The sequence below is a fragment of the Miniopterus schreibersii genome, assembly GCF_964146895.1.
Source record: "Miniopterus schreibersii genome assembly, chromosome: 1".
NCBI lineage: Eukaryota > Metazoa > Chordata > Mammalia > Chiroptera > Miniopteridae > Miniopterus > Miniopterus schreibersii.
The window spans coordinates 3141719-3166566 of record NC_138101.1 but is presented as its reverse complement, the minus strand read 5'-3'; the positions used below and the strand labels follow the sequence as shown (position 1 = coordinate 3166566).

The following is a 24848-nucleotide window of genomic DNA, read 5'->3' as shown; positions in this document are numbered from 1 at the left end:
CCGCCTCTGGAGAGCACGGCCCGCCCACACCTGACCTGAGCCAGGAGTCTGCGTCGACCCTGCCTCCAGAAGGGCAGGGCAGTGAGTGCCCGCTGCCTAAGGCGCCAGCTGCGGGCCGTGTGTTTCAGGGGCCACAGGCAGCTGACTCTCACCGATGTGAAACATGCGGAGTACAGCTCTTCGCTGGTGAATGACAGGTACCACAGGCCCACGCGCAGGGCCCGAAAGAGTGCTATGGGGCCCTGGCCGGTGTTCTCAGTGGTTAGAGCACACCGAAGGGTCATGGGTTCTAGTCTGATCAAGGGCATGTACCTGGGTTGCAGGTTCGATCCCCGGCCCTAGTCAGGGTGCCTGTGGGAGGCAACCAATTGCTGTGTCTCTCTCACATCAATATTTCTATCTCTTTCTCTCCTCCTTCCTTCCCTCCCTTCCACTCTCTTCCACTCTCTCTAATAGTCAATGGAAAAAATATCCTTCTGTGAGTATTAACAACAAACAAGAGTGCTATGGAGCTGGGAGGTGCCCTCGGGGAGTGGGATAAAGTTGTCCCCTTGTGGCTGCCTTTCTGGGCAGGCTGCCTGGGTTCAAGTCCCAGCTCCCCCGTGGCTGGGTATGCATGCTGCCCTCAGAGAACAGAGGACACATCCCACAATCCCCCATAGTTGGGTCCAGGATGCCCCCTCCAGGAAGGCCTCACCCCAGACCCCAGCCACAGAGTCCCCTCCTCCCCATCACTCACAGTGCAGCCAATCCCTGTCTCTCCCTCACATGGAGGGGTCTCCTATGGCCCAGGTGTCCCACCATCTTCCCCAGGCCCGCTGACCTCCTGGTTTTCACTACTGATCTATCTGGAGGAAGATTTGGATGTACAGCCATGTGTTGGCCACACCACTCCTCTTTCCAGGGCTGGGGCCCTGCCCTTCCCAGCTCTTAGCCTCTAGGACTTATGTCAGGGGATGAATGTGTCCCTCAAATTCCTACATTGAAGTCCTAACCCCAGTGCCTCAGAATATGACTGTATTTGGAGATGGGGTCTTTACAAAGGTAATTAAGTTAAAATGTGGTCACTAGGGTGGATCCTGATCCAATGTGACTGGTGTCCTTATAAGAAGAGGGGAGTCTAGGACACAGACACACACAGAGGGATAGCCATATGAAGACACAGGGACACGATTGCTATTCACCAGCTGAAGAGAGAGGCCTCAGCAGGAACCAGCACTGATCTGGGACTTCCAGTCTCCTGAACTGTGAGAATAAATGTCTGTTGTTTAAGCTGCTCAGTCTGTGACACTTGGTTGTGGTTGTCACAGTAAACTAATACACCTTAGTATTTGACTCTTGGGGATGGGTGCAGATTGTAGAATGAGTGGGTGGATGGGTAGATGGGTGGATGATGGATGGATGGATGGATGATGGATGGATGGATGGATGGATGGATGGATGGATGATGGGTGGATGGATGATGGATGGATGGATGGATGAATAGATGGATGGATGATGGATGGATGGATGGATGGATGGATAATGGATGATGGATGGATGGATGGATGGATGGATGATGGATGGATGGATGGATGGATGGATGATGGGTGGATGGATGATGGATGGATGGATGGATGGATGATGGATGGATGGATGGATGAATAGATGGATGGATGATGGATGGATGGATGGATGGATGGATGGATAATGGATGATGGATGGATGGATGGATGATGGATGGATGGATGGATGGATGGATGGATGATGGGTGGATGGATGATGGATGGATGGATGGATGGATGGGTGATGGATGGATGGATGGATGGATGGATGGATGAAGGATAGATGGGTAGATGGATGGATGAAGGATGGATGGATGGATGGATGGATGATGGATGGACAGATGAAGGATAGATAGATGGAAGAATGGATGGATGATGGATGGATGGATGGATGGATGGATGATGGATAGATGATGGATAGATGGATGGAAGAATGGATGGATGATGGATGGATGGATGGATGGATGGATGGATGGATGGATGGATGATGGATGGATGATGGATGGATGGATGGATGGGTGAAGGATGGATGGATGGCTGAAGGATGGATGGATGGACGGATGATGGATCGATGGATGGATGGACGATGGATGGATGATGGATAGATGGATGGATGGATGATGGACAGATGGATGGATGGATGATGGATGGATGGATGGATGGATGGATGCTGGATGGATGGATGATGGATAGATGGATGGGTGGATGATGGACAGATGGATGGATGGATGATGGATGGATGGATGGATGATGGATGGATGGATGGATGGATGGATGATGGATAGATGGATGGATGGACGGATGAAGGATGAAGGATGGATGATGGATGGATGGATGGATGGATGATGGATGGATGATGGATGGATGGATGGATGGATGGGGAGATGGAAGGATGGACGGACAGATGGACAATCACACAGAATAATGCATAGAGTAACAAAATAATTTTTCTGATACGTGAATTTTTTCATGTGGAAAGTATGACAAAGAGTGGGGGGGAAAGTAAAGCACATGTAAATACAACATTTAATGACTTGCCTTTATTAAAATGAAGAGAAATACAAGAAAATGGCCAAGTCCCAGACAAATCCCAGACACTGGCTGCTGGAGTATTGGGAACCTGTCAGGAGGGATCCCAGCCATGACCACACTGTGTGCCCAGGCTGCACTTCTCCTCTGGTTTATAGGCAAAGCCCACCTCATTCTGCTGGCCCAGGTGTCAAACAATGAGCCAGCAGGAGCAAGACCTGGACTCCAACGCCCAGCCTCTAGACCATGTTGGTTCCATCAGGAAAACAACCCACAACAGGGAGCTCAGAGGCAGCAGTGAGAGACACACACAGAGTGTCTGCTGCAATAATGGTGGAGTGGCTGAAAGGCCCGACAGAGACGATGGGCAGCCCAGGGACTCGTAACTGCTGACAGCCACTTCTGTGCCTGGAACTGGAGGGACACACAGAGCAGGTGGTGATACAGGGGCCCAGGGGCGGCCGAGCCACCAGCAGGAGCAGGACCCCAGAGGGGTTGTGGGTTGTGGCCACAGTCAGAAACGTCACCCCAAGCAGAAGAGAGGGGGAAATGCCCTGACTTTTCCCTTCCCCCTCCCTTCGATGTTCCCATTGGCTGGGCCTGATGGGAGCCAGAGAGCCCAGGAGACCTCTCTGCAGACTCAGCCCCTGTGACACAGAGTAGGGGACGGGAGAGAGAGAGAAGGACCTGAGAGCCAGGACGGCAGGTTATGTGACATGGGTGAGCCTGCTTCCTTGGCCACAGGAACGATACAACCACCCGCCATCCTACCAGGGTTCCGACGCCCCAGGATTTGTGAAATACACACAGAAGAGGCCCAAACGGCACCTTTACCTGCTCCGGAGCCCAGACTCTGACATCACGTATTTGTCCACAGCTGCCAACAGCTTCTGCTCAGAGGACTCCAGCTGCCTCCTGAGCGTCCCCGTGTCCACGTCCGGGCTTCCCCTGGCCACTCCCTCTGGAAGGTGCCCCTGCTCCTCGCTGCTGTCCTCTGCATCCTGGAAGACCCAGGACGTGTCGATCTTCACATCCACATTCATGACATCGAACCCTTCGCTGCTGGGGGCTCTGACCACGTAGCTGAATGTTTTCTCTGAGTGTCCGGTAGCCGCTGGCTCCATCCTGACATAGTTCATGGCTCCAGACTTAATGCAATGAAGTGAGTTTGCAACATCGACTTTCTGGAGATTTTGATGTGGGTGCAGTGCCTTCAGATTGCGTAGGAAAATGTCCCTTGAGGAGGGCAAGGACAGGTGGATTATTTATGAGAGGGGGATTGGGTTTCACTGGCACAAGCGCCATGCAATATGAATGAAGGCCTCTCGATTTACGAGCCCACATGCCAGAACTCACCCAAAGCCAGAAAACGTCGCGGAAAAATCCCCGGGAATTAAATGCTTAACAGTGCGTGCAAGGAGGTAGAAATGGCCTTCCAGGCGGGACCACTGGAGTGTCACAGGTTTCAGTAGCAGAACTCAAGCTGACACCCCTACCGAATGAGGTCTGACTGCTCTTCGAGCACAGCAAACATTTACCAAGGACCCAGCCTCTTGAGGCAGCTGGCCTGACCTAGTCCAGCTCCCCTGTAACCCTTAGGGGTGGGCATTATCATAACCATCTTATAGATCGGGGGGTGGGGTGGGGAACGTCTGGGCTGCAGGCCACACTCAGCCTGCGAAATCGCTTGGTCTGGCCCTGCCAAGGCAACCACAGGTGGGACTCGAAATTCAATAAATCTAGGAGCTTTTTCATAGCTATTTTTAAGTTGATAATTTTGTATGGCCTGAGAATGATGTTAAAAATACCCAAATGGCCCTTGGCAGAAAAAGGTTCCACACCCCTGTGATGATGATGAAACTGAGGCTGGGAGGTGGGGGAGCTTGTCCAGGCCCACAGATGGGAAGGGGCAGAGTCAGGGTTCACATCTGAGTCTGACTCCAGAAATTGAGAGGCAAGAATCCTCCCAGACCCTAGAGGAACTCACATGCCCGGAGGCAGCGGGGGGATTCTGGGGCCTGAAGAGTAAATGACAGCTGATTGGGGAGAGGGAACAACTGAAAAGTCCCAGGAGCCTGGGAGGAGGGAACAGGCATTCTCAGTCTTTCTCAGAGGAATGCAGGCCTGAGGGAAGGGGCATCCTCCCCAACTTGGCGCCCACCCCCACCCCCCAGGTGAAAGCCAGCAGCCCCAGAGCCTCAGCCTGGGGAAGCGTCTTCAGACTCTTTTCAGATAAGTAACTAAGACTTTGAGGTTCACTACAATGAACCCTCTGGATTTGCAGGAGATGGAAAGAGATGGCCTGCCCTGGGTTATCAACCACCCCCGGGGTTTCTCAGGGGTGGAGACCTGGTGGGAGGGGTGGGGGGAACATCACCGAGGAGTGGCTGTAAGGACGGGGCTCTGCACCCAGGAAGCCCGGGCGAGGTTCCCCGAGGCTGAGGGTGGTCACAGGGAGGACAGTTGCTGAGAGCAAGGAACCTGGAGCGCCCATTTGAAATGTTACAGCCCCAGAGAGAGGGTGTGCGGAGGGAGGAGGGAGGGGCCGCAGCTGCACCCTACTACAGAGCTGGAAGGGGCATAGTTTGGGGTCTGCAGAAGCCCCCAAGGGTTCTTAGACAACCTCCAGGAGGAGGAGCCTGACTGCCTGGGTGGGATCTCCCACCCTCTTTGGCAGGCCGTTAGCAGGTTCTGGTTGAATGGCCGTTGCTTGGACTGGGAGTGTCGGACGGATTCCGGCAGGTCACAGCCTGGTTACGGACAAGAGGGAAAAGCAGGAGTCACAGACCCTGAGCCCTCAGCCTGCGGGACGGCCAGACGGAAGAAAGACCATGAGATCACTAAGGAAGGTTTTGGCTCACACGAAGGCACAGTGTCCAAGTCTCCAAGGTAACCACAGTCCCCACCGGGACGGGCACTCTGACCCCTGGGCCTCTCTGCCCAGCTCCTCGCTGTTCGTTTAAGCTGCACCGAGTGGCCAACCCCGTGCCCGGAACCTGCCGGGCTCTCCTCTCATCCTGCCAGCAGATCTGCGAGGAGGGTGGCGATGCGGGCGGGCCCATCCCTTCTCCTTTCTGCAGGAGAAAGGGAACCTGGGTTCAGCTGCCCTTGTAGTTCTGCTCCCTGGAAACCGCACACCGTGGACCACCGGCTGCGTTACCAGGCAACCACCGCAACAACCGGAGGGGGTGCACCTCACCTGGGTGCGGAGGCCGCCAGAGCGCTGAGGTTCCCTGAGAAGAACAGCCCTTGGATCCGGGCCTGTGCCTGGCAGGGGACCTTGGAAGCGATGTCTGGACTGTCGCAGGAAATGCTGGCTCCCGTTGGCGACTTTGATCTTCTAAGCCCAGGCAGCCCCCGGACCTGCCTGTGGGAGCTTCATTCCTCACGCCTGCGCCGTCTCAGAGCACAGCTCCTGGTCCCCGTGGGCTCTGTGGTCTCCTTGGAGGACGCCTCCCACCAAGGGCGCAGAGGGTTTTCCCCCCCTGCCTCTCCTGCTGGGGCTCGGGAGATCTGTGGTCTGTCTAGTTGTGCCCAAAAGAGATCCTCTCATGAGGCGCTCCAGGGGAACCATCACCCCACCCCACAGCTGGAGAAGCTGAGACTCGGAGTGGCAAGTACTTTGCTAGTGTCCACTGCAGGGAGGTGGCCAGGCTGGGAGTGGACCTGGATGGGTCTGCCTTCAGAGTCCATGCCCCCCCAGCCCTGTTGTCCAAGTATGAGGGTGAGCGGACAGAAGGATGGACACGGCAGGGCATGAGGACCACACTCCCGCACTCTCCTGCAGCGGGGAGAGGAGAGGCACCCAGGGCCACAGGAACCTCTTCCTGGAGACCCGAGCGAGCCTCCGGGGCATCCGCCTGCCCGGGAAGCAAAGTGGTGTCTCCCTGCGCTTCCTCGGCCCCAGAGGAAGCAGACACGGCTCATGACCTTCACTCGCCACGTGGTTCCACACTCCCATCACCACCCAGAGTGCTCAGAAGCCTGGTTTTTCAAGCAAACACATAAGTTCATTCACGTTTGGTCACTAGATGTGGGTAAGTCATGGGGGCTGGCATAGCGGGTGCTTTGGGTTTAGGTTTCAAAAGAGAACGGTGACTTCTCAGCTGTCCCAGTGCATGTGCTTAGAGCCCCCAGTCCTTTGCTTTGGTTTGAACATCCCTCCCCATCTGACTGGCTGCCCCATCTGTGTCCTTCATCCTTGGGTTTGCCCTCTGAGAACTTCCGGCTCCTCTATTGGGTCCCCTTTCCTGCCAATCCCCTCAGTGGCCTGAATTTAAATCTTTTTCATTTTCTCCAAAGGTTCTTCTCACCGGATATCACAGAATTGCTCTTGCAGCCCAACAAACACAGAGCAGTGACTTCTCCCCCTTGGGGTCAAGCCGTCCTTGCCTTCCGCTGCTTCTTCCAACACAGATGTCGTTGTCCTTTCCTTCACACTCGCTGCCTTCTCATTCACTCAGTCTATTCTGATGCCAAAAGTTGTCCTTCCAAAAGTTTGGGAGATGACAGACATGTGAGCAGGTGCCTCCTGCTGGAAACGTTCCCCCACCCACGCACCCACGCACCCACCCTAGAAACAACAGCAACAGCGTCCAAAAGTAACTGCTCTTCTCTGGATTCCCTCACGGACTTGACTCGCACCAGACGGTGTCCTGTCCTCCCCGGCTGCCCCCTCTATCCTTTCTCCTGGGAGGCTTGATTCAGGGCCTGGAGATCAGGGAGGGCTGCCTTCTTCTCCGTGGTTGTATGAGAGTGACCTGGTCTCAGACCACTGCGGAAGGAGCCTTGGTCCCCACGGGCACTCCAGGGATCACTCCACACCCCAGCATTTCCTCCTCATCAGCCTCTTGCAAATTACAACTGAGATGAAAGACAGTTCCAGTGTGGTCGAGTGGGAGCAGGTCCACCTCTCCTCAGTCCTCACTCCACATGGCCCCGGGCACTGTCATGCTCTGGGACTTTCTCCATGTCACACCCACGAGAGTGATGGGATTCAGAGTTCTCTGGGGTCCGCCCTCCAATATGGGCAAGGCTCTAGCCCCCATCTCTCTCTGGCTGTCAGCTGCTGAGTCCAGTTGCACACACATCTGAGGAGTTTTGCTGACTAGGGCTTGGCTTTGGATTTAGATCACAGGGACATTGGCAAGTCCCTCTGGCTGACAGATTCTGGGTGCACAGGGCATAGTTCATGGAGACATATGTACACAGCCTGTGTCCAGCTGGGCATGCATGCCACGGCCAGGGGAGGTGCACAGTGCAGGGACGTGGGCCTGTCCCCAGACAGTGCAGAGGCTCTCTTGCTGCGCAGCTTCTAGTAATTGCACTTAGTTTCTTGGTATCCAGGTCTCTGCCCTTGGGCTCATGAAGGTGCCGCTATGGGGGCTCCGATGTGACCCAGAGCTTGACAAAGTATTCGTCATTCCTGCAGAGATCCACAGCTCGGCAGGGCCAAGACCCCGCCGTCGACCCAAAAGGCCTCCCCTGTGAGCTGTAGTCAAGTATATGTGAATTCTGGTCCAGTCTCTGGGCTTCAAATAGCTTGCTTTGCTGTTCAATTTTGGTTTGAGTGGGGTTGGGGTTGCCATGGGGACTCAGTTTATTCCATAAGCTCTTTTCCTATCCTGTAGAATGAAAAAATAATTTTATACAACGGAAGAACCAAGGGTTAAAATGGTTGGAGAAGCCCCTGGCTTATCTGCCCCCAGCTGAACCCACTGAGACACCTTCCCCGACAATCCAGGGAAGAAGAACACAGGACTCGGGCAGCCTGTCCTCCAATACCAGCCCCACCCCCAATGGCTTCCCACCCCCATGGCTCCCCACTCCAATCTGATGAGACCTGGGATCACTCCTTGGCTTACTGCACAAACCCTGAATGAGCACAGACCATGTTTCCAGCTCAGACCTGAGCACCAGGGCACAGAAGCTGCAAGGCAGAGCCCTTGAGCACCCGGGTCAAGCTCAGGGCATCCACAAGGATGGGGACATAGCATCAGAGCTTGACTTGGGGGTACAGGCAGCCTGTGGACATTTCAGGCATCCCCAGAGCTCCGGGGGCTCTCATGCTGGGATGGATTCAGGGGCAGAATGCTAGACTCCAGGGTCCCTGGAAGCCCCAGCCCCAAGGTGGGCTCTCAGAATAGGGAGAGTGGGGAAGGGCCTGATGACAAAGCAGGAGCTCAGAGTGAGCCACACAGGGCCCAGCAATCAGAGCAGGACCAGCTGCCTGACAGCTTCCATCCAGAGGTCCCAGAGCTCGGCATGGGAACAGGGGAGGGGTGCTGGGGACTGGGTGGAGGTGGGCAAGGGGGAGGGAATGGCGGACATCTGCAATAGTGTCAATAAAAAAATAGTGGTAAGTAAAAAAAAAAAACACCAAAAAAACAACAACTAGCCCTGGCTGGTGTGGCTCAGTTGGTTGGGCATCACCTTGCGCACAGAAAGGTTGCTGGTTTGATTCTGGCTCAGGGCACATGCCCAGGTTGCGGGCTCAGTCCCCAGTAGGGGGCGTGCAGGAGGCAGCTGATCAATGACTCTCTCTTCATTGATGTTTCTCCCTCTCTTTCCCTTTTCCTTCCTCTCTAAAAACCAAAACAAAAATCTTTTTAAAAACAAACTAGTCTAAGGATCAAGGCAGAGGAGTGGGAGGGGAGGGGCAGGGAGAGAGTGGCTTTTATGCAGGCTTCCTGGGCATCCTGTGTGCAGGTCACGGACTCCCTGTCAGCCTCCCGCTCCTGCAGACCCCTGACCCTGGAAGCCCCCCTGGTGTGGACCCTATGGTCGGAGTTAATGGTCCACAGGCAGCAGAGAACTGCCAAGGTGCACTGTTGCTTCTTTACAATGAGCCTTCCATCTCCCCTGAGGGCTTGAACTCGCAGGAACCTCAGGGTGCCCTGGGCCAGTGAGCCCGAGCCCGAGCCCAAGCCCAGCCCAGCCTGAGCCCAGCCCAGCCCAGCCCAGCCCGAGCCCAGCCCAGCCTAGCCCAGCCTGAGCCCAGCCCAGTCCAGCCCAGCCTGAGCCCAGCCCAGCCCAGCCTAGCCCAGCCTGAGCCCAGCCCAGTCCAGCCCAGCCTGAGCCCAGCCCAGCCCAGCCCAGCCCAGCCCGAGCCCAGCCCGAGCCCAGCCCAGCCCAGCCCGAGCCCAGCCCAGCCCAGCCCAGCCCGAGCCCAGCCCGAGCCCAGCCCAGCCTAGCCCGAGCCCAGCCCGAGCCCAGCCCGAGCCCAGCCCAGCCCAGCCCAGCCCAGCCTGAGCCCATCCTGAGCCCAGCCCAGCCCAGCCCAGCCCAGCCCGAGCCCAGCCCGAGCCCAGCCCAGCCCAGCCCAGCCCGAACCCGAGCCCAGCCCGGCCCGAACCCGAGCCCAGCCCGGCCCAGCCCGAGCCCAGCCCGGCCCAGCCCGAGCCCAGCCCGGCCCAGCCCGAGCCCAGCTCGGCCCAGCCCAGCCCAGCCCGAGCCCAGCCCGAGCCCTGTCCAGCCCAGCCCAGCCCGAACCCAAGCCCAGCCCAGCCCGAGCCCAGCCCGAGCCCAGTCCAGCCCAGCCCAGCCCAGCCCAGCCCAGCCCAGCCCAGCCCGAGCCCAGCCCAGCCCAGCCCGAGCCCGCACCTCCCTCATGCTCCTCCCAAGGAGCATTAGTCAGCACCAGGAGCTGCTCTTATTAAAAATCTAGCACTTTTATCTGAAAATGAAAGGATACCAACCCGAGTTCTTGGCTCACTGGAGTCGTCAAGGCCACAGAATGAATGCTAGTGAGAAAAACAAAAACAGGAACAAAAACTATAAAATAAGACCAAAAGAAAATGAGGCAAGAAAAGAAAAGAGAAGAGAAACGGTGTAAGAAGCGTAGCCTGGAACTCAGCAACGGCATTTTATAAGAATTGCGATGCGGGGCTCGGTTTGGAAAGAGAAACAGGGGTTTGGGGTTCAGGAGCTGACGCCACCTGGGAGAGCCGTCCCGCGGGGCTGTGGGGGACCCCAAACATCGATGCAGACGGGGGAGGTCAACACCAGGGCGCAGGGCTTTGGGGCGCTGGGATGCGGCTTCCTCGAACCCGGGTGGGCAGGGCATGTACCAGGAGGACCCTGTTGTCGGGGTTGATGGCTCCCACAAAGGGCCAGACAGGTTCCACCCCAAGGCACAGGCCACCAGTGCCACCTGCAGACAGGCGTGACCCTGCCCTACCCCACCCCCACCTCTCTCAAGAGAGTCACTGCTCTCCATTTCTTCTGCCGTTAGATTCGTGTGCTCTAAACAAAGGGAAGACAGCAGGCAAAAGGCCGGAAGGGAAGGAAAGAGTTTGAGGGGAGGGGTTTTGTTCTCAGCTTATCCATGACTTGTTTTGTTCAAGAAGAATTGCTGGTCATTAGGTGAAACATGTCTCCACATTGTCTGTGGCTTTTAAAAATAACCATTGTGGTGTTTTTCCCCCCAAAAGAAGGGAATAGCTTCCCAATATTATTTATTCAAAAATTTAAAATCCGAACAGACGGCCAACTTTTAAACAAGTTTTATGGTCATTGGCAGTGACAGCCAAAAGGGGCCTCAGGAATCACCTAGCTCTTCGCTTTCCACCTGGGGAAACTGAGGCCCGGGGAGAGGAAGGACCGCCCAGTGGGGTGTGGCAGGGGGAGGGTCCCTGATCACTGACAATGGTGGTGGAGCTATCTTCCCACCCACATTTAATCAGCGAGTACAGCTGCGGCGTGGTTTAAGTCTTCTCTGTCATATTTTCCTCTGTGACCCATTCTGCAGACACAGTCATCAAGCTGCTGGCGGCCCGCCCACCTTATCTGGGCCCTGGGCTCGAACTTCCACATCCCTGATCTTATTTAATCTCATTTAATCTCGTTCAGTCCTCAACAGCACCCTAGGAGTGACGAGTACCACTGGCAGGTGGGAGCTGGGCAAGCCCCCAGGGTCTCAGGGCCCACCTGGAAAAGCCAGGAGCAGAGGCCGGGCACATCTGTGGGCAAAGCCAGGTCGGCCCCGCGAGAAATTCTCAAAGTGAATCACACTGGAGATGCCCTCGGGTCCTCAAAACCGGGGGGTGTGGGGGGTGGACACCTGGCAGATGTGAGCTCTAGGGATCGGCTTCACCCGGAATTCCACGGGGCTGCCAGGCTGCTGGCAGAGCTGGCCCCCTGCTGCCCTCCCGGGGACACCGTGGGCTGTGCAGACCTGGAGGCGGAGGCTCCAGGTGATGGGACTGCGCCAGGAAGGTGATCGCACCTGGCGAAAGCCGGCTCTCAGGGGAGAAAGCAAAGGAAGCTTCTCAATCCCTGGCAGCACCTGAGGAGCCGTCCTATCTCTTTGGGCACATTGGGGTCGATTCCCTCCAGGACCGAGAGGCTGCCATCTTATTATAAGAGAGCCCTCTGGCGGTGGCCCTGCTCTGTCCAACGCGTGAGCTGGTTTCCTCCCTCACAAGATCCACCTCACACAACTGAGGCCCACAGATGCCTTTCTCCCCCAAACCCCCCCCCCCAAGGCCACTGAGCATCGCACTTCAAGATTCAGCCAGGATCACCTCCTGGGGCACACTGTCCCCACTGACCCTCCAGACGGGGTTCGAACCCATCACCCTTTGCACACACGTTAGCTCACCTCTGTGACGTAACATGTGCAATGATGGTTTTTTTCTCTGCTCGTGTATTATTCACTCTGCAAACATTTGATGACGGCAAGAACTGTCTTGGAGGAAGAGATGCCTAAAAACTGGTCCCTGCCCTCACGGAATCCATGGCCACCAGGCAGGTGGATGGGAGGTGGTCGGTGCCGTGACAAAGAAGCCACACATGTGTGGAGCCAAACAGGACTCATCTCTCTGCCCAACCAGCAGCGTGGTGGAGGGGCCGCCAGGGGCTGCGACATCCCTGGAGACCCCCGCTGTCCCTTCCTCGCTGTGGAGTCATGGACAAGTGTCCGAATCTTTCTCTGGCTCAGCTTCCTAACCCATAAAATAGGAATAATTGTAGAGAGACAAATGGGGCTCGGTATCCACACATGATAGGCCAGCCCTCTGGTGTCCAGCCCTCTGGACACCAGCCTGCCTTCTCCCTGGGAGGGAAGAGACTTCCCGGGACACACCGCTGGCTTTGGCAGACAGAGGTCACTGAAGGTGAAAGGGTCCCTGGAGAGAACCAATGTTTGTGGCTGGTGCATCGCTCAGAAAAGAGGGTCACCCCATCCCTCCTAGGGAGGTGGCGGCAGAGGGGCTCAGCAGAAGGTCCTTAGTGAGAGGAAAAAAGACATCTGCTTGCCCCCTACACAAGGTTGATCCCAAACCGCACTTTTCTCCCCTAGAAAAGTGCTCAAAGCTGCTACTTGTTTCTAGGACGTGCCGATTTGGGGGTGGACGGGGCAGGCGAGAGGGGACCGGAGACGGGGCCTGACCTGGGGCGGTGGGCGCAGGCAGGGGAGGAGAGAGACTCCACGCTGACGTCTCACGGACACAAACCCAGCGGACGGCGGGCTCCCACCACCCACCTTTTCCTCCAGCTCCTTCAGGTGCCGCCTCTGGATCTCCAGCTTGTCCTCCAGCTCCCGGATTCTCTGAAACACATCGCAGGACGCGTCAGGAGCCGCACGTGCGGGCTCCAACCTCACTCCCGTTTACCCAGGAGCAGCGCAGACGCTGCACACCCAGTGGGCAGCAACACCCAGTGGGCAGCGACAGCCCTGCATGTGTGCACGGGCCCACCGTCACCCCCGCCGCCGAACCAAGACCCAGAGCCCCCCGGCCCCAGGAGGCTCCCTCCGGCCCCAGGAGGCTCCCTCCGGCCCCAGGAGCGCCGTTCTGACCTCGCGCAGTGCAGGCTGATCCTGCTGTCCTTGGAGCGTGAGGAAATAGAATAACGCAGCGTGTGCCCCTAAGGCACGCTCTCTTTAAACTAAAATCAAGACTGGGCCAAGACACGGAGGCGCCCGGGGCAGGATCACAGAGTTGAAGTGGCACCGGGTTTCATGCTTTTACTTTGCCAGACCCCGGGAGAGAGCAGGGGCCGGGGACAAGAATGGGGTAGGTGTGGCCATAGCGTCCACCCCAGGCTCTCCCAGGGTGCAGGGGACGTTCCTGGTTTAGCACAGAAAGCCTAGGGTCCTGGGAGCCCCCAGTCCGGGGCACACCGGGACAGGTGGTCACCCTGCCGGGCACTGTACCTGCTGAATGTCCCTTGGGGTGCCCACCCTCAGGCAGTTTATTAATCTGCTCCCTCCAGTTCCATGTAGCCTCCCACCCAGGGGGCCTGGCAAGTTCAGCCTTCTCTGGTTTATCATATGCCCAGTGGCACATTGTCACCCCTCAAGTGCCGGCACCCCCAGACACCTGCCAGCATTCAGGGCCTGGCTGCAGATGGGGCCTTGCTCACTGAAAGCGCTGTGAGGTCAGCGGGATCAGCACGTGGCTGGACCCCGTCTTCTGCAGGGCCTGGATTCGACCTCGGATCACTGCCACCTGGAGGGCCTCCTATAACGCAGATGGCTGGGTCCTGCTGGAGTTTCTGACCAGCCATTCTGGGGGCGGGAAACCTGAGAAACTCACTCCCCACAGTTCTGGGTGGTGCTGATGCTGCTGGCCTCGGGGACCCCACCTTGAAAAGCACCCCTGTGGGCACATCCTCCCACTCAGCAAATATAGCTCAGTGTGCCCGGGCCTGTTTCTGGAGTCCCCACTTTGCAAAGTCTGTGGTCCAGTCAGGCTCGGACGTCAGGTTTGGCCACACACAAACACACAGTATGTCAGGCTAAGCAACCCAGACTTTATGCCCTGGGAAATGGGGAGCCAAGGAGGGTCTTTGGGGAGGGGTGGTGCTGTGCTGTCTGTTAGGAAGCAGTGAGGTGGGGGAATGATTGGAAAGGAGAGGGACATTGTCCTGGGAGGGTATTGCAATGGCCTGTGGTCCCAGCAGATGTCTCTGCAGGCCAGCTGGTGCTGGGACACTAAGGCACAGGTGGGCCAACGGGGTCCAGCGGGCGGAGGGTGGCAGTGGCCACGGCCCTCACCTGCTGGGCCTGCTGCAGCAGCTCCATGCGCTCCCGCAGGATCTGGCTGTCGAACTCCCGGCTCTGCCGCAGGATCTGCCTGCGCACCTTCTCCACGGCGGCCTGCAGGTCCTCCCGCTGGCCCGAGCTCAGCGCCTCGCTGGCCTTCTGGCCCGGCTCCTGCTGCAGGGCGTCGTACAGCGTGGCCTCCAGCTCCTGGATTTTCTGAATGACCCAAATGACACAGACAGTGGACAGTCACAAACAGGTGGACAGGCACAGCCAGCGCCCTGGCTAGGACCCTGCAGCCCAGGGCGGCAGAGCCCGGGCAAGGACAGAGCAGAGCAGCCTGCAGCCGGCAGCCGCGGCAATGGAGTAAGATACCCTCCCAGCCCCGTGCACACACTTCTGAGAGTGTGTCTTACTCGATCCAAGGGCAGTAAGAACAAATAATTATAACCACCCCTTAAAATGTGTGATTCAACTGGTTTTTATTTCATCCCTGGCTTCCCACTTACTCCCGGGCTTGGGAACGAGTCCCCCTTTATCACGGGTACAGAGAGAGAAATAGGTCTCTAATCGCTCCCATTCAGTTTTCCACTGGCCACTTATGAATGCAGTTTTAACCCAAGCAAACAGTGGCAATGTTCTAATGGACCCTCGAGCCCTAAAAAAAGAAGACGCCCTTTGTCAGCAAAGAGGCTGAGAGGCGGAGGACCAGCCAAGGCCCCTGCGAAAGCTCTGAGTTTTAGTCATTAGGAGAGGTTAGTTCTTTCAACTTCACAGCAAGACACTTACATAAGTCAACTTATGGGAATGTCTAGGGATGAAAGAGAGAGTTGTCTTCCTCTCCACCTCCCTAAGTCCCCGGGCACATCCCTTCCTAAGGACTAGCTCCTGGTCCCGAGACAGCATAGACCAGGCATCGGTTTGGGTGGGAACTGACAAGAGGAGGCGAGAGGCGGTTCAAGGCAGGGGTCAGTGCAGGTGACCCTCTGCTGCTGTGTGGCCACCTGCTCCTGCAGCCTCCTCTGGCTTCAGCATGGCTGTGCTAATCCCTGGGGGAGTTCTGGGCCCACCAGGCCGGCACCAAGTCCCACCCACAGGCATTGCCACCTTCCCCTCTCTCCACCCCAGAGGTCACCCAGGGAAGTCAGAAGGTAGGAGTCTGCTTGCTGGGATGCAGAGGGGTCCCCATGTGGGCTCCAGTCCTTCTCCATTCAGTGGCCCAGCTCCTCGGGGATCCCCTTGTCACCAGCTTCCAGGCAGGACCCCACCGCCCAGTTCCAGAAGCTCCACTGTGGGCTGCCCTGTCTCACTGTCTCACTCAGCTCAGTGACAAAGGAGGGCAGGCTGCACCTGCTGGCTCGCTCCTGCCCGGCACGCGGCCCTGCCACCCAGAACATTATTTCCCTGACTGTTGAAGTCAGTGCAGCGCTCGCCGAAATGGGGATTGGAGCATTTTCAGCTACTGACAGCATTTCTTAGATATAAACCCACTTTGCAAAATGATCTTAACTACAAGTGATGTGGGCAAAGATATGCTCCAGACTCTGTCTACTAGCTGCTTCTTCCTTTAAGGAGGGGCCTTGCACTCTCAATTCTCACCATTGGACAGGCCCACCGTCGGCTTCGCGTGTCCTCAGAGCCACCTGACAGACATACGAACCTGAATGGTTCGTAACCCAGGCCCAATCTTGTGGCAAAAAAGTAATATGAGCCCTGGCTGGTGTGGGTCAGTTGATTGGGCATCACCTGGTCCACTGAAAGATCACTAGTTCGATTCCCAGTTGGGGACATAAAGGAAGCAGCCACTCGATGTTTCCCTCTCACATTGATGTCTTTCTCTCCCACTCCCTTCCCCTCTCTCTAAAAATCAATTAAAAATCTTTTTTTAAAAAAGCAATATTGCAGAAGCCCTCACAACAGGTCACTGTACTGATGAGCAGCTTTACCTCTGTGTTCCTTTGTGACTATCTCTCTTTCCTATTTGCAGGAACCCTTGCTTTGTGCTTTTAAGCAGAAATAAATACTTAAGTATAAACAAACCTAGAAAGTTTTTTTCATTCGTCTGACATGATTGCTAGAATTGAAGGAGCATGTCTAAAAAAACCAGCCAGTTGATCATCAGAATGATGTGGAAAAACAGACCATTTATCATAAACGTGCGGTCACCCCTGTCACGACGGGGAGGTGGCATTTTCATGGCTCCTGCACAGCCGGGGCGAGGACTCTAAATGCAGCCTCCGCCCCAGAGGAAAACACAGCCCCTGCTGTTGAGTGTAAACAGCCAAGGTGCCCGGCCCACGTTCGGTCCTACCAGGTGAGCCTGGTCCAGGGCCTGCTTCCTGTAGTCCAGCTCCTCCTCCAGGTAGCCCTTCTGCTTGCTGAACAGGTCCTAGAACAGAGGAGGTGCCCAGGGTCGGGAGCAGCACAGGGACCCTCCCCGTGTGGCTCTTAAGAGCTATCTGCTCCCCTTGGCTACTGCTGCAGTCTCCCCAGGCGGGAGATTTAAGTTGGGGCCCTCGGGTGAGAGGGATGGGGTGATCTGCCCTGCTTGCTCCCTGTCTGAATCCCCTGGCAGGAGCCTCACAGGCCCAGAGACCTGGATCACGCCTGTCACAGCCCCTCAGGGCTCCCTTCTTTGGGGGGTGTCTGACTGCAGTGAGGGGGTCCCCCCTCCAACCCAGTTCCCAAACCCTGATCCCTGGGATCCTTCTCTGTTCCTCTGGCCACATCCTCGTGGCTTCTGCAGATGGTCTCAGTAGTTCCCAGAGGCAGCTCTTCCCCCGACATGAAGGACATCACCCACCCCAGCTGAGTGCCACTGACCCACACCCCCTGCCCCGCCCTCCAGGTCACACTTTCAGTCCCACAAGCACCTTGTCTCCAGATCACAAATCTCTTTCTATTGCGAATTTGAGGGTTTCAGGGTCAGAGCTCACGAATTGCAGCCACTTGATTATATAGACGAGGAAACTGAGGACCCGAGGGGACCAGAGCCTTGCCCTGGATGCCTAGTTGCCTGGCGACAGGTAGGACTACAAACCCAGGCCCTGGGATTCCAGCCAAGTCTCTTTCCACACCACACGCTGTCCCAGGCCTCTGCCGTCCCTCCCGCTCCATCCTGACCTCTCATTTCTGCTAAGAAAACGCGACTGGTCTTTGAAGGCTCGCCCACTCTCTTTTCTGACATCCCCGGCTTGGCTCCCTCCCCCCCGTACTCCAGGCCACTGCCCCCTGGTGAGTAACCACCACCAGGTGCCGCATGTGCCCAGCGCTGTGCGAACACAGGCTGTGGATCTGGGGTCTCAGCCCTACAGCCCAGTGAGGTGGGTACAGAACCCCATTTATCAATAAGGAATCCAAGTCCAGGGTCTTTCCCAGGCTCTCCCGGCCGGTAAGGGGACTGGAGCCCTGTCTGTGTGTCTCCGGAGCCCCTGGGCCGAGAGCCTGGTATCCCCAATGTGCCTCCCCTATGTCACGCCGCACCGGGGCCGTCACTCATCACGCATGAGCACACGGCCCCACGGGCTTGCGGGTGGCTCCTCGCAGCAGGGGCCCCGCTTACTTGGTACTGAACCTCTAAACCAGGCACGACAGCAGAGACTCCCCAAATATATGGTACGTGAGTAATGAGGCGAATGGGTGATACTTAGTTACCCAGAAGGCACCACAGCAACAGCAGTAGAAACGCGGATAAAGAACGTGAGAGCACACGCAGGGCTCCTGGGGACAGTCCCTGCGCCCTCCCGGCCCTCCCGCCCGGCTCCAGGCTCTTACCTTCTCCTTCTCCAGGTCCAGCATCTTCTGGGTCAGGGCCGCCTCGGTCCCCTCTATCTGCTTTAGCCACTGTAAAGACGGGGACAGACGGAGCAGCAGTGAGGACCAGCGCCAGGGGGCTTCCTCCAGGCGGGGCTCCCAGCTCCGAGAGGGTGGGTGCCCACCACGCCTGGGGTGGTCCTCGGGACCGAATTTCAGCCTGTCCAGGTGTTCCAGCTGTGCGGACACTTGCTCAGGGATCCCCGGGTCATGGGCACACACGCGTGGGCATGTGCCCGTGGATGGGTGGGGGGGTGCCCAGGCGAGCCCGTGGGTACCAGAGGCAGTGGGCACATGGTGTGGGAGCCTGCCTAGCACACGGTGGACTTGAGCATGGAGGGCCGGGGCTGTGGGCATCTGGGCTCTGCACTGGGCAGTGAGTGGCATCAAGGCTACTCTGGCGCATGCTGTGCTGGTGGCTTCATGCCCAGGGCGTCCTCCGGCCCCATCACGGCCACCTCGGGGAGCAGCAGCATCGCCCCATTTTGCAGGTAAGGACACGAGGTGAAGTCACTTGTCTGAGATCACACGGGTAGGGAGCAAGGATCTTTGAACCCCGCCCTCAGCACTGCCCCCAGCAGCCCCCCAGGTTGTGTCTGAGCAGCCAGGTGCACCCCGGGATGCAGGCAGGAGTGGAGGCCCAAGCCATGCAAGGGGTGCAAGCTGTGAGGGCCTGAGAGACCCACACCCGCCGAGGACCAGGGCGGGAGGGGACTGAGAGCATGGCGGGCGCACCTGCCAAGGGGCGAGGGGGGCGGCCACTATTTCCCAGGGTGTAGGCATGCGGGTGAGTCCTTGTGCCGAGCCCACTCGAGAGCTGGGAGGGAGTCCCCATGACTGGGCGCCCAGGCCTGTGGGGAACCGCGGGGACGTGCAGGGGTCCGGGCTGGACAACAGGCAGGAATGGGTGCATCTGACCTCATTGCTAGAACCAGCAGGCCACCTCCCTGCCCCTGCTGCCTGTGGACCCTGACCACCAGCTGCTCCTCCCTCTCCTCCACCTGGACTCTTGTTTCCTAGGAACCCTGCCCTTGGCCGTCCCCCTTCACTCTGCACTCCCCCCAAGCTCTCTCTGCTTCCTCTGAAATGTCTCCCGCAGCCCAGACCCGCCCCCCACACCCCAGCGCACATCTCCTTCGATGCCTCCAGGCCCCCATTTCACCCAAACCAGGAAGCTGGGAGCGGCCTTGGCTCCTCCCTCCCTACCCCTTCCTCTCTCAAACCCACCCACCATGCTCCCTCCCCACCGCCACCACCCAGCTCTGGCCCCTCAGCCTCTGGGCCCACAGGAACCTCTCCTGCCAGCCCTGCAGCCCATCAGTTCCCTCACAGACACACACCTACCAGGGGAACTTCCTGCTCCTGCTTAAAGCCAAGGACATCCCACATCCCATTCACTCCCGACACCCTCTGGCCCACAAACAAGGCAAGCCGCCCTTGACCTCAGGGCCTTTGCACGTGCTGGCTCTGTCTGCCTGGAACAGCACCACCTCTCCCAACCCCAGTCTCAGCCCCAGGCCTTTAGTGAGTTGAACGTACTCAGCCTTCAGGCCTGAGCTCGCTGTTGCCCCCCCAGGATGTGTGCCCTGCTTCCTGAGGCCATGGGGTCAGGTGTCCTCCAGGGATCCCCGCGTCATCTTGTGAATGCCTGTCACAGCACTCACCTGACTGCTGTTGTCTGTTTCCCTCCCACTCTAGCCCTTCCAAAGCGGGGACAACGTGGAACACGTTTTGTTAAATTTCCTTACCCAGCCCTGGCCGGGTGGCTCAGTTGGTTGCAATGTTGTCCCATACACCAAAAAGGTTGCAGGTTCAATTCCTGGTCAGGGCACATACCTAAGTTGTGGGTTTGATCCCCAGTTGGGGCACCCAAGGGAGGCAACCGATGAATGTTTCCCTCTCACATCAATGTTTCTCTCTCTCTCTTTCCCTTCCTCTCTCTCTTGAAAAAAAACAAAAACCATGGAAAAATATCCTCAGGTGAAGATTTTAAAAATGTCCTTACCCAGCACAGCACCTGGCAGGAAGGGGTATCTAACCAACATTTGCTGAACGAAGGAGGGTGTGCAGGTCTGGTGGGGGGTGTGCTGGCCCCACAGAGGGGACAAGACTTAGAGCTACGACACAGAGGCCTGGAGAGCGGCCCAGAGCAGCAGCAGAAGCGGGCGCCCCACAGGGCCCTCGTTAGCCTTTGCTCAGGGGGGTGTGGTGACTCAGAAACGGGTAAGCATATTTTCGACAGGGAAGGTTATTTCATTTCTAATATCCCAACCTAAGCAGTCATGAAATGAATAAAAGTAAAACGGGGACAACCCAGGTTTAAGTTCCTGTGACAAGCTACCATTCTCAGAACAGGTTTTGTAGAACACGGTGTCAGTTTTTTCCCTATTGTTAAAAAAAAGATTTATATGCATATTGTGCATACACAGAAAAACTGGGACAAGTCCTTTTCAGCCCTTGGGAGAGGAAATGAGAACAGAAACTCGGGCCATGAGCACCTCGGGCAGGTGAGGTCACAAACTCCACATCGCAAGCTCAGGTTCCACATCACGGTCCAGCAGGGAGGAGCCGGGACAGGCCCCCTGCGCCCCCGAAACCCCAGGGAGGGGTGAGTCAGTGCATGGGACTGGGGGAGCCTGGGAAGCCTGGCAGGCGCACCCCACCCCAGCAGCTCTCACAGGCCCACAGGTGCAGGGCCTGCTCCCCAGAGCTGAGGGTGGGGCTCCCTCCTCTAAACCCACCCCCCTTCAGAGAAGGGTCCCCGGGCCTCGACTCCAGGCCAGCCGTTGGAAGGTTTGACAGTGGTGCGCCCTGAGCCGTATTTTCTGATCCGGTGTTGCCCGTCGGAACATGGATTTTTTAAAGCTTCCATCTTCCTGACCGGTTTTCAACTCGAGGGAGAAGAGGCGCGACTGACCGTCACCTGTAACCCCCGTGCCCTGTGTCCACGCTTCCCTGTGGGGGGGGGGGAGGCAGGGCATGGTCCCCGACCTTGGCCTCCGCTGACCGGCGGCCTCCCCAGGCGGCGGGGAGCAGGGGAGCCCCAGCCAGGAGGCTTTGCAGCAGAGGCGTCAGGAACACCCGGGGACGCTCCCAACTGGTTCGAGGCCGCTCCACGCTCAGCTACGCGGCAGCTTCTTGCCTCTGACTAGAAAACTGAAGCTGACCTGATTGGTCAAGTACTAGTCTGAGGGATAATCTTTAAGCTGCGGTGTGACTGGTTGAGGGGCTGACTGAAGAGTCGTGGGCAGGGCCTCTGATCCCGCCGAGGGCTTTTCCCCAGGGCCACCAGCTCATCCATGTCTGCCAAGGACGGTCCCTATTTCAGCACTGACATGTCCACGTGTAGGAAAATCCTGCGTCCTGAGCAAACTGACCGGCAGTCACCGCAGCAGCACGGTCATCACTCGCAGCCAGTCCCACTGACCCCCCTTCGGGGGCCTCGCTCTCAGCACCGACATTCTGAGGGGGACAGACAGCTACTCCCAAACATCACTCACAGACACATGGCAGGGCAAGAACACACCCGTCTAAGCCCAGTCCCTGAAACAGACCCAAACGGGGAGCTGCGCCGGCCTACCTGGCAGAGTTGGGCCCCTCAACGTGAGCCCGGACACCACCCCCAGCTCCTACCCACCCACGTGGAATTTCGGGCGGAGTCGGAAGGGGAAGGAAGCTGCACAGCTCTTGGTGGTCAAGACACAGAGCAAGGGGCCAGGCCGGCCAGCCTGGCAGGATCCTGGGGGTCAGGGGCAGATGGGCAGTGGCTGGAAGGGGCTAGAGAAAGTGGGGGGTTGGTGACAGGGACAAAGCAGACTGGAGCCGCGTGCCAGGCAGACCCCATTCCCCCAGCTGTGTGTGGGGGGGGGGGTCGTTGCTAATCTCACAGGGTGGCTGAGAGGAGGAACCGTCCTAGGGATTTAGGCAGGGGGCCTGAGGCTGTGGGTCTGGAACATGGCCATTTGTTGGGGTGTCAGGGAGAGCCTATCAGGAAGGACCCTTATGGCAGAACTTTCAGTGAGGCTGTGAACTTCCCCACAGAGCCGCCCTCCAGGAGACTCTGGGGTTGGAGAGAGGGACCCCCCCCCACGCACTGCCCCAGCCCCACCCCGAGCCACTGGCACTTCCTGCGCTCTGTTCACTCTGCACAATCGTTGAGGATGGACACACTCAGGGAACAAACTATTTCCATTTTAAATGCCCGCCCAAAGGTCCCAGAGGAATCCTGGCTGAGCTTATTACACCTCATTCTGACACTGGCTTCTTGAAGTTGAACTCCTGTGCTTTGGAAGGGAAAGATCTGTCGATAGGACCATGTGAAAAAGCGTGTATACCTAAAGCATGCTAAAGCAATGTAGAAGGTGAGGACTCCGGGGCCGTGGTCTTAAAGTAAATATGGCAAAACGTTATTATATTTAATATGTAAGGCGCACCGAGAAGTCAGCAAGAAGAACCATCTTTTTGACAAATAGGTATCGAATGAATGAATGAAAAACAAAGCCAATGGAAACTGTCAAAAGAAATGAAACTACCGCTCACAATGAAGACAGAAAATACACCACAGATGCCCAGTGGCACTGGCCGGCACATGCAAACGGAAACAGTGACATCGCAGACTCCTCGCCTAGCACACGGGTGAGTTCTCTGTGTCGTGCGTGTTGAACAGGGAACCAGCGTCGCGGTGCCGCTGGGTCTGCACTGCGCCCAAGGCCATCTGACAGCTTCAAAGCGCCTAAAACTTTATTACCCATCGGCCCAGTGATTCCCCTTCCAGAACCTATCCTGTGGGGATGTTTGAAACTGTAGATAGAAATTTACCGGAGCCCGGCCGGGCGTGGCTCAGCGGTTGACCATCAACCTAGGATCCAGGCGATCGGGGTTCGATTCCCGGTCAGGGCACATGCCTGGGTTGCGGGTTCGATCCCCAATGACTCTCTCATCATTGATGTTTCTCTCTCTCTCTGTCTCTCCCTCTCCTTTCCTCTCTCTGAAATCAATAAAGATATATTTAAAAAAAGAAAAAAAAAGAAATTTTACAGGAGCCCAGCCACGTGGCTCAGTGGTTGAGCATTGACCCATGAACCAAGAGGTCACGAGTTCAACTCCAGGAAAGGGCACATGGCCGGGCTGCCGACTCGACCCCCAGTAGGGGATGCGCAAGAGGCAGCCAGTGGATGTTTCACTCTCATCAATGTTTCTCTCCCTCTCCCTTCCTCTCTCCAGGAAAAAAACACTAAAAGCATATTTTTAAAAAAATTTTTTAAGAAAAAGAAACTTAAGGGAAACGCTGTTCACGGCTGCAGGATGGTAAATAGAAAATAGAAAGTGGGAACGCCCTCAATCTCTCACCGCAGAGGGAGTCTCAGTGACTTACAGGGGACAGTGGGCCGCCCAACGGCCAGAAGCTCATGGAGCAGGAGAAACCCTGGAAGTCACGCACGAGGGGGTCAAGGACGTTTAGACGTGGGCACGGGAGAGTCTGGAAGGAAATAGCCCGGTGTTGGGGCGGTTTCCCTGACGGGGGTTCTTTCCTCCTGTGGGCTCTACATTTTCTGCATTAGGTGTGAGTGACCTGCCACCAGAAAACAAAACAGCACGCACATGCGCATGCAGATGCGGAGGGACAGACACGCATGCACCGCGCAAAGCGAGACACCAATGCACAGTTTCCTGTATGGTGCTGGGCCACTTGGACAAGGTCACGGACAAGGTCGCTGGGCTCTACCTTCTCACACAGGGCAAGCACAGTCCCGGCTTGGATTATTGCAACCTGCTCTTCGTTTCTCAAATTCTAAAACACACAAAAAAACGGGCAAGGGCGTTTAACACAGGACCCCGCAGGCAGTGGGCGCTAGACAACTGACAGGTCCTCTCTCAGTGGCACCCCCATGCCCGGCGTAGGCCCCGCGCTCTCAGGGCCCAGCCTTAAAGGCAGAGACGTCCCGTCTGAGGCCCGGCCCTCTGCTTGGGAACGTGTCTGGGGGTGGCACCAAGCCAATCTTTTAGGGAGGTAAAAATCTCGCTTTATGACATCAGAAATCTTGGGGGATTTCACTTTCTTTCTGGGTATCACTTTTATGCTTTCCCCGCTCATTACTCATGGGCTGCGAGGACCAGTTAACTTGAGAGCCCCACTTCTGACGAATTCGGACCCAGCCACCCCCAGGGGAGCACGGCCATACAAAAGCCTTACATTGTACTTATCGGATCTCTTAAATTAGGAAGGAACGAAAACAGAACAAAACAAAAGCCACACAGAGTACACCCGAATCAAAACAAGAACACGGACCAGAAACCGGTCGCTCATAGTTACCCCGTTATCGCCAAGGATATCTAATCTCTTCATAAGTTCAGAAATATTCACATCCTGGAAGAGATTTCCAACGTTCATTATTGAGTGAGCCACAGAGAACATCCACGCCAAGCTCTAGAGCCACAGTCCTCACTCCTCCCTAACGCCCCTCACTCATCCTCTC

The 24848-nt window shown here is 56.9% G+C and overlaps 3 protein-coding genes across 3 annotated transcripts in view; 1 reads left to right on the top strand and 2 right to left on the bottom strand.

The window, feature by feature from the left end:
• LOC308566442 (uncharacterized protein C4orf50) overlaps window positions 1-3697 on the bottom strand; it is a gene marked incomplete at its 5' end in the record, with an annotated part of 40833 nt that extends 37136 nt beyond the window's left edge. Inside the window, one exon of the mRNA XM_081156714.1 lies at window positions 3408-3697. Within this exon, the coding sequence (XP_081012840.1) occupies window positions 3408-3697 (290 nt within the window). The remainder of the gene's footprint in view (window positions 1-3407) is intronic.
• STK32B (serine/threonine kinase 32B) overlaps window positions 1-24848 on the top strand; it is a 616411-nt gene that overhangs the window by 384640 nt on the left and 206923 nt on the right. The gene's annotated exons all lie outside the window — the stretch shown is intronic.
• On the bottom strand, window positions 10296-24763 carry LOC308566434 (janus kinase and microtubule-interacting protein 3-like; the record flags this gene model as incomplete). The annotated part of the gene is made up of 7 exons (XM_081156703.1): window positions 10296-10346; window positions 13057-13122; window positions 14572-14775; window positions 16871-16948; window positions 18334-18402; window positions 24098-24163; window positions 24686-24763. The coding sequence occupies 7 exons, from the start codon at window positions 24761-24763 to the stop codon at window positions 10296-10298; spliced, it is 612 nt and encodes a 203-aa protein (XP_081012829.1).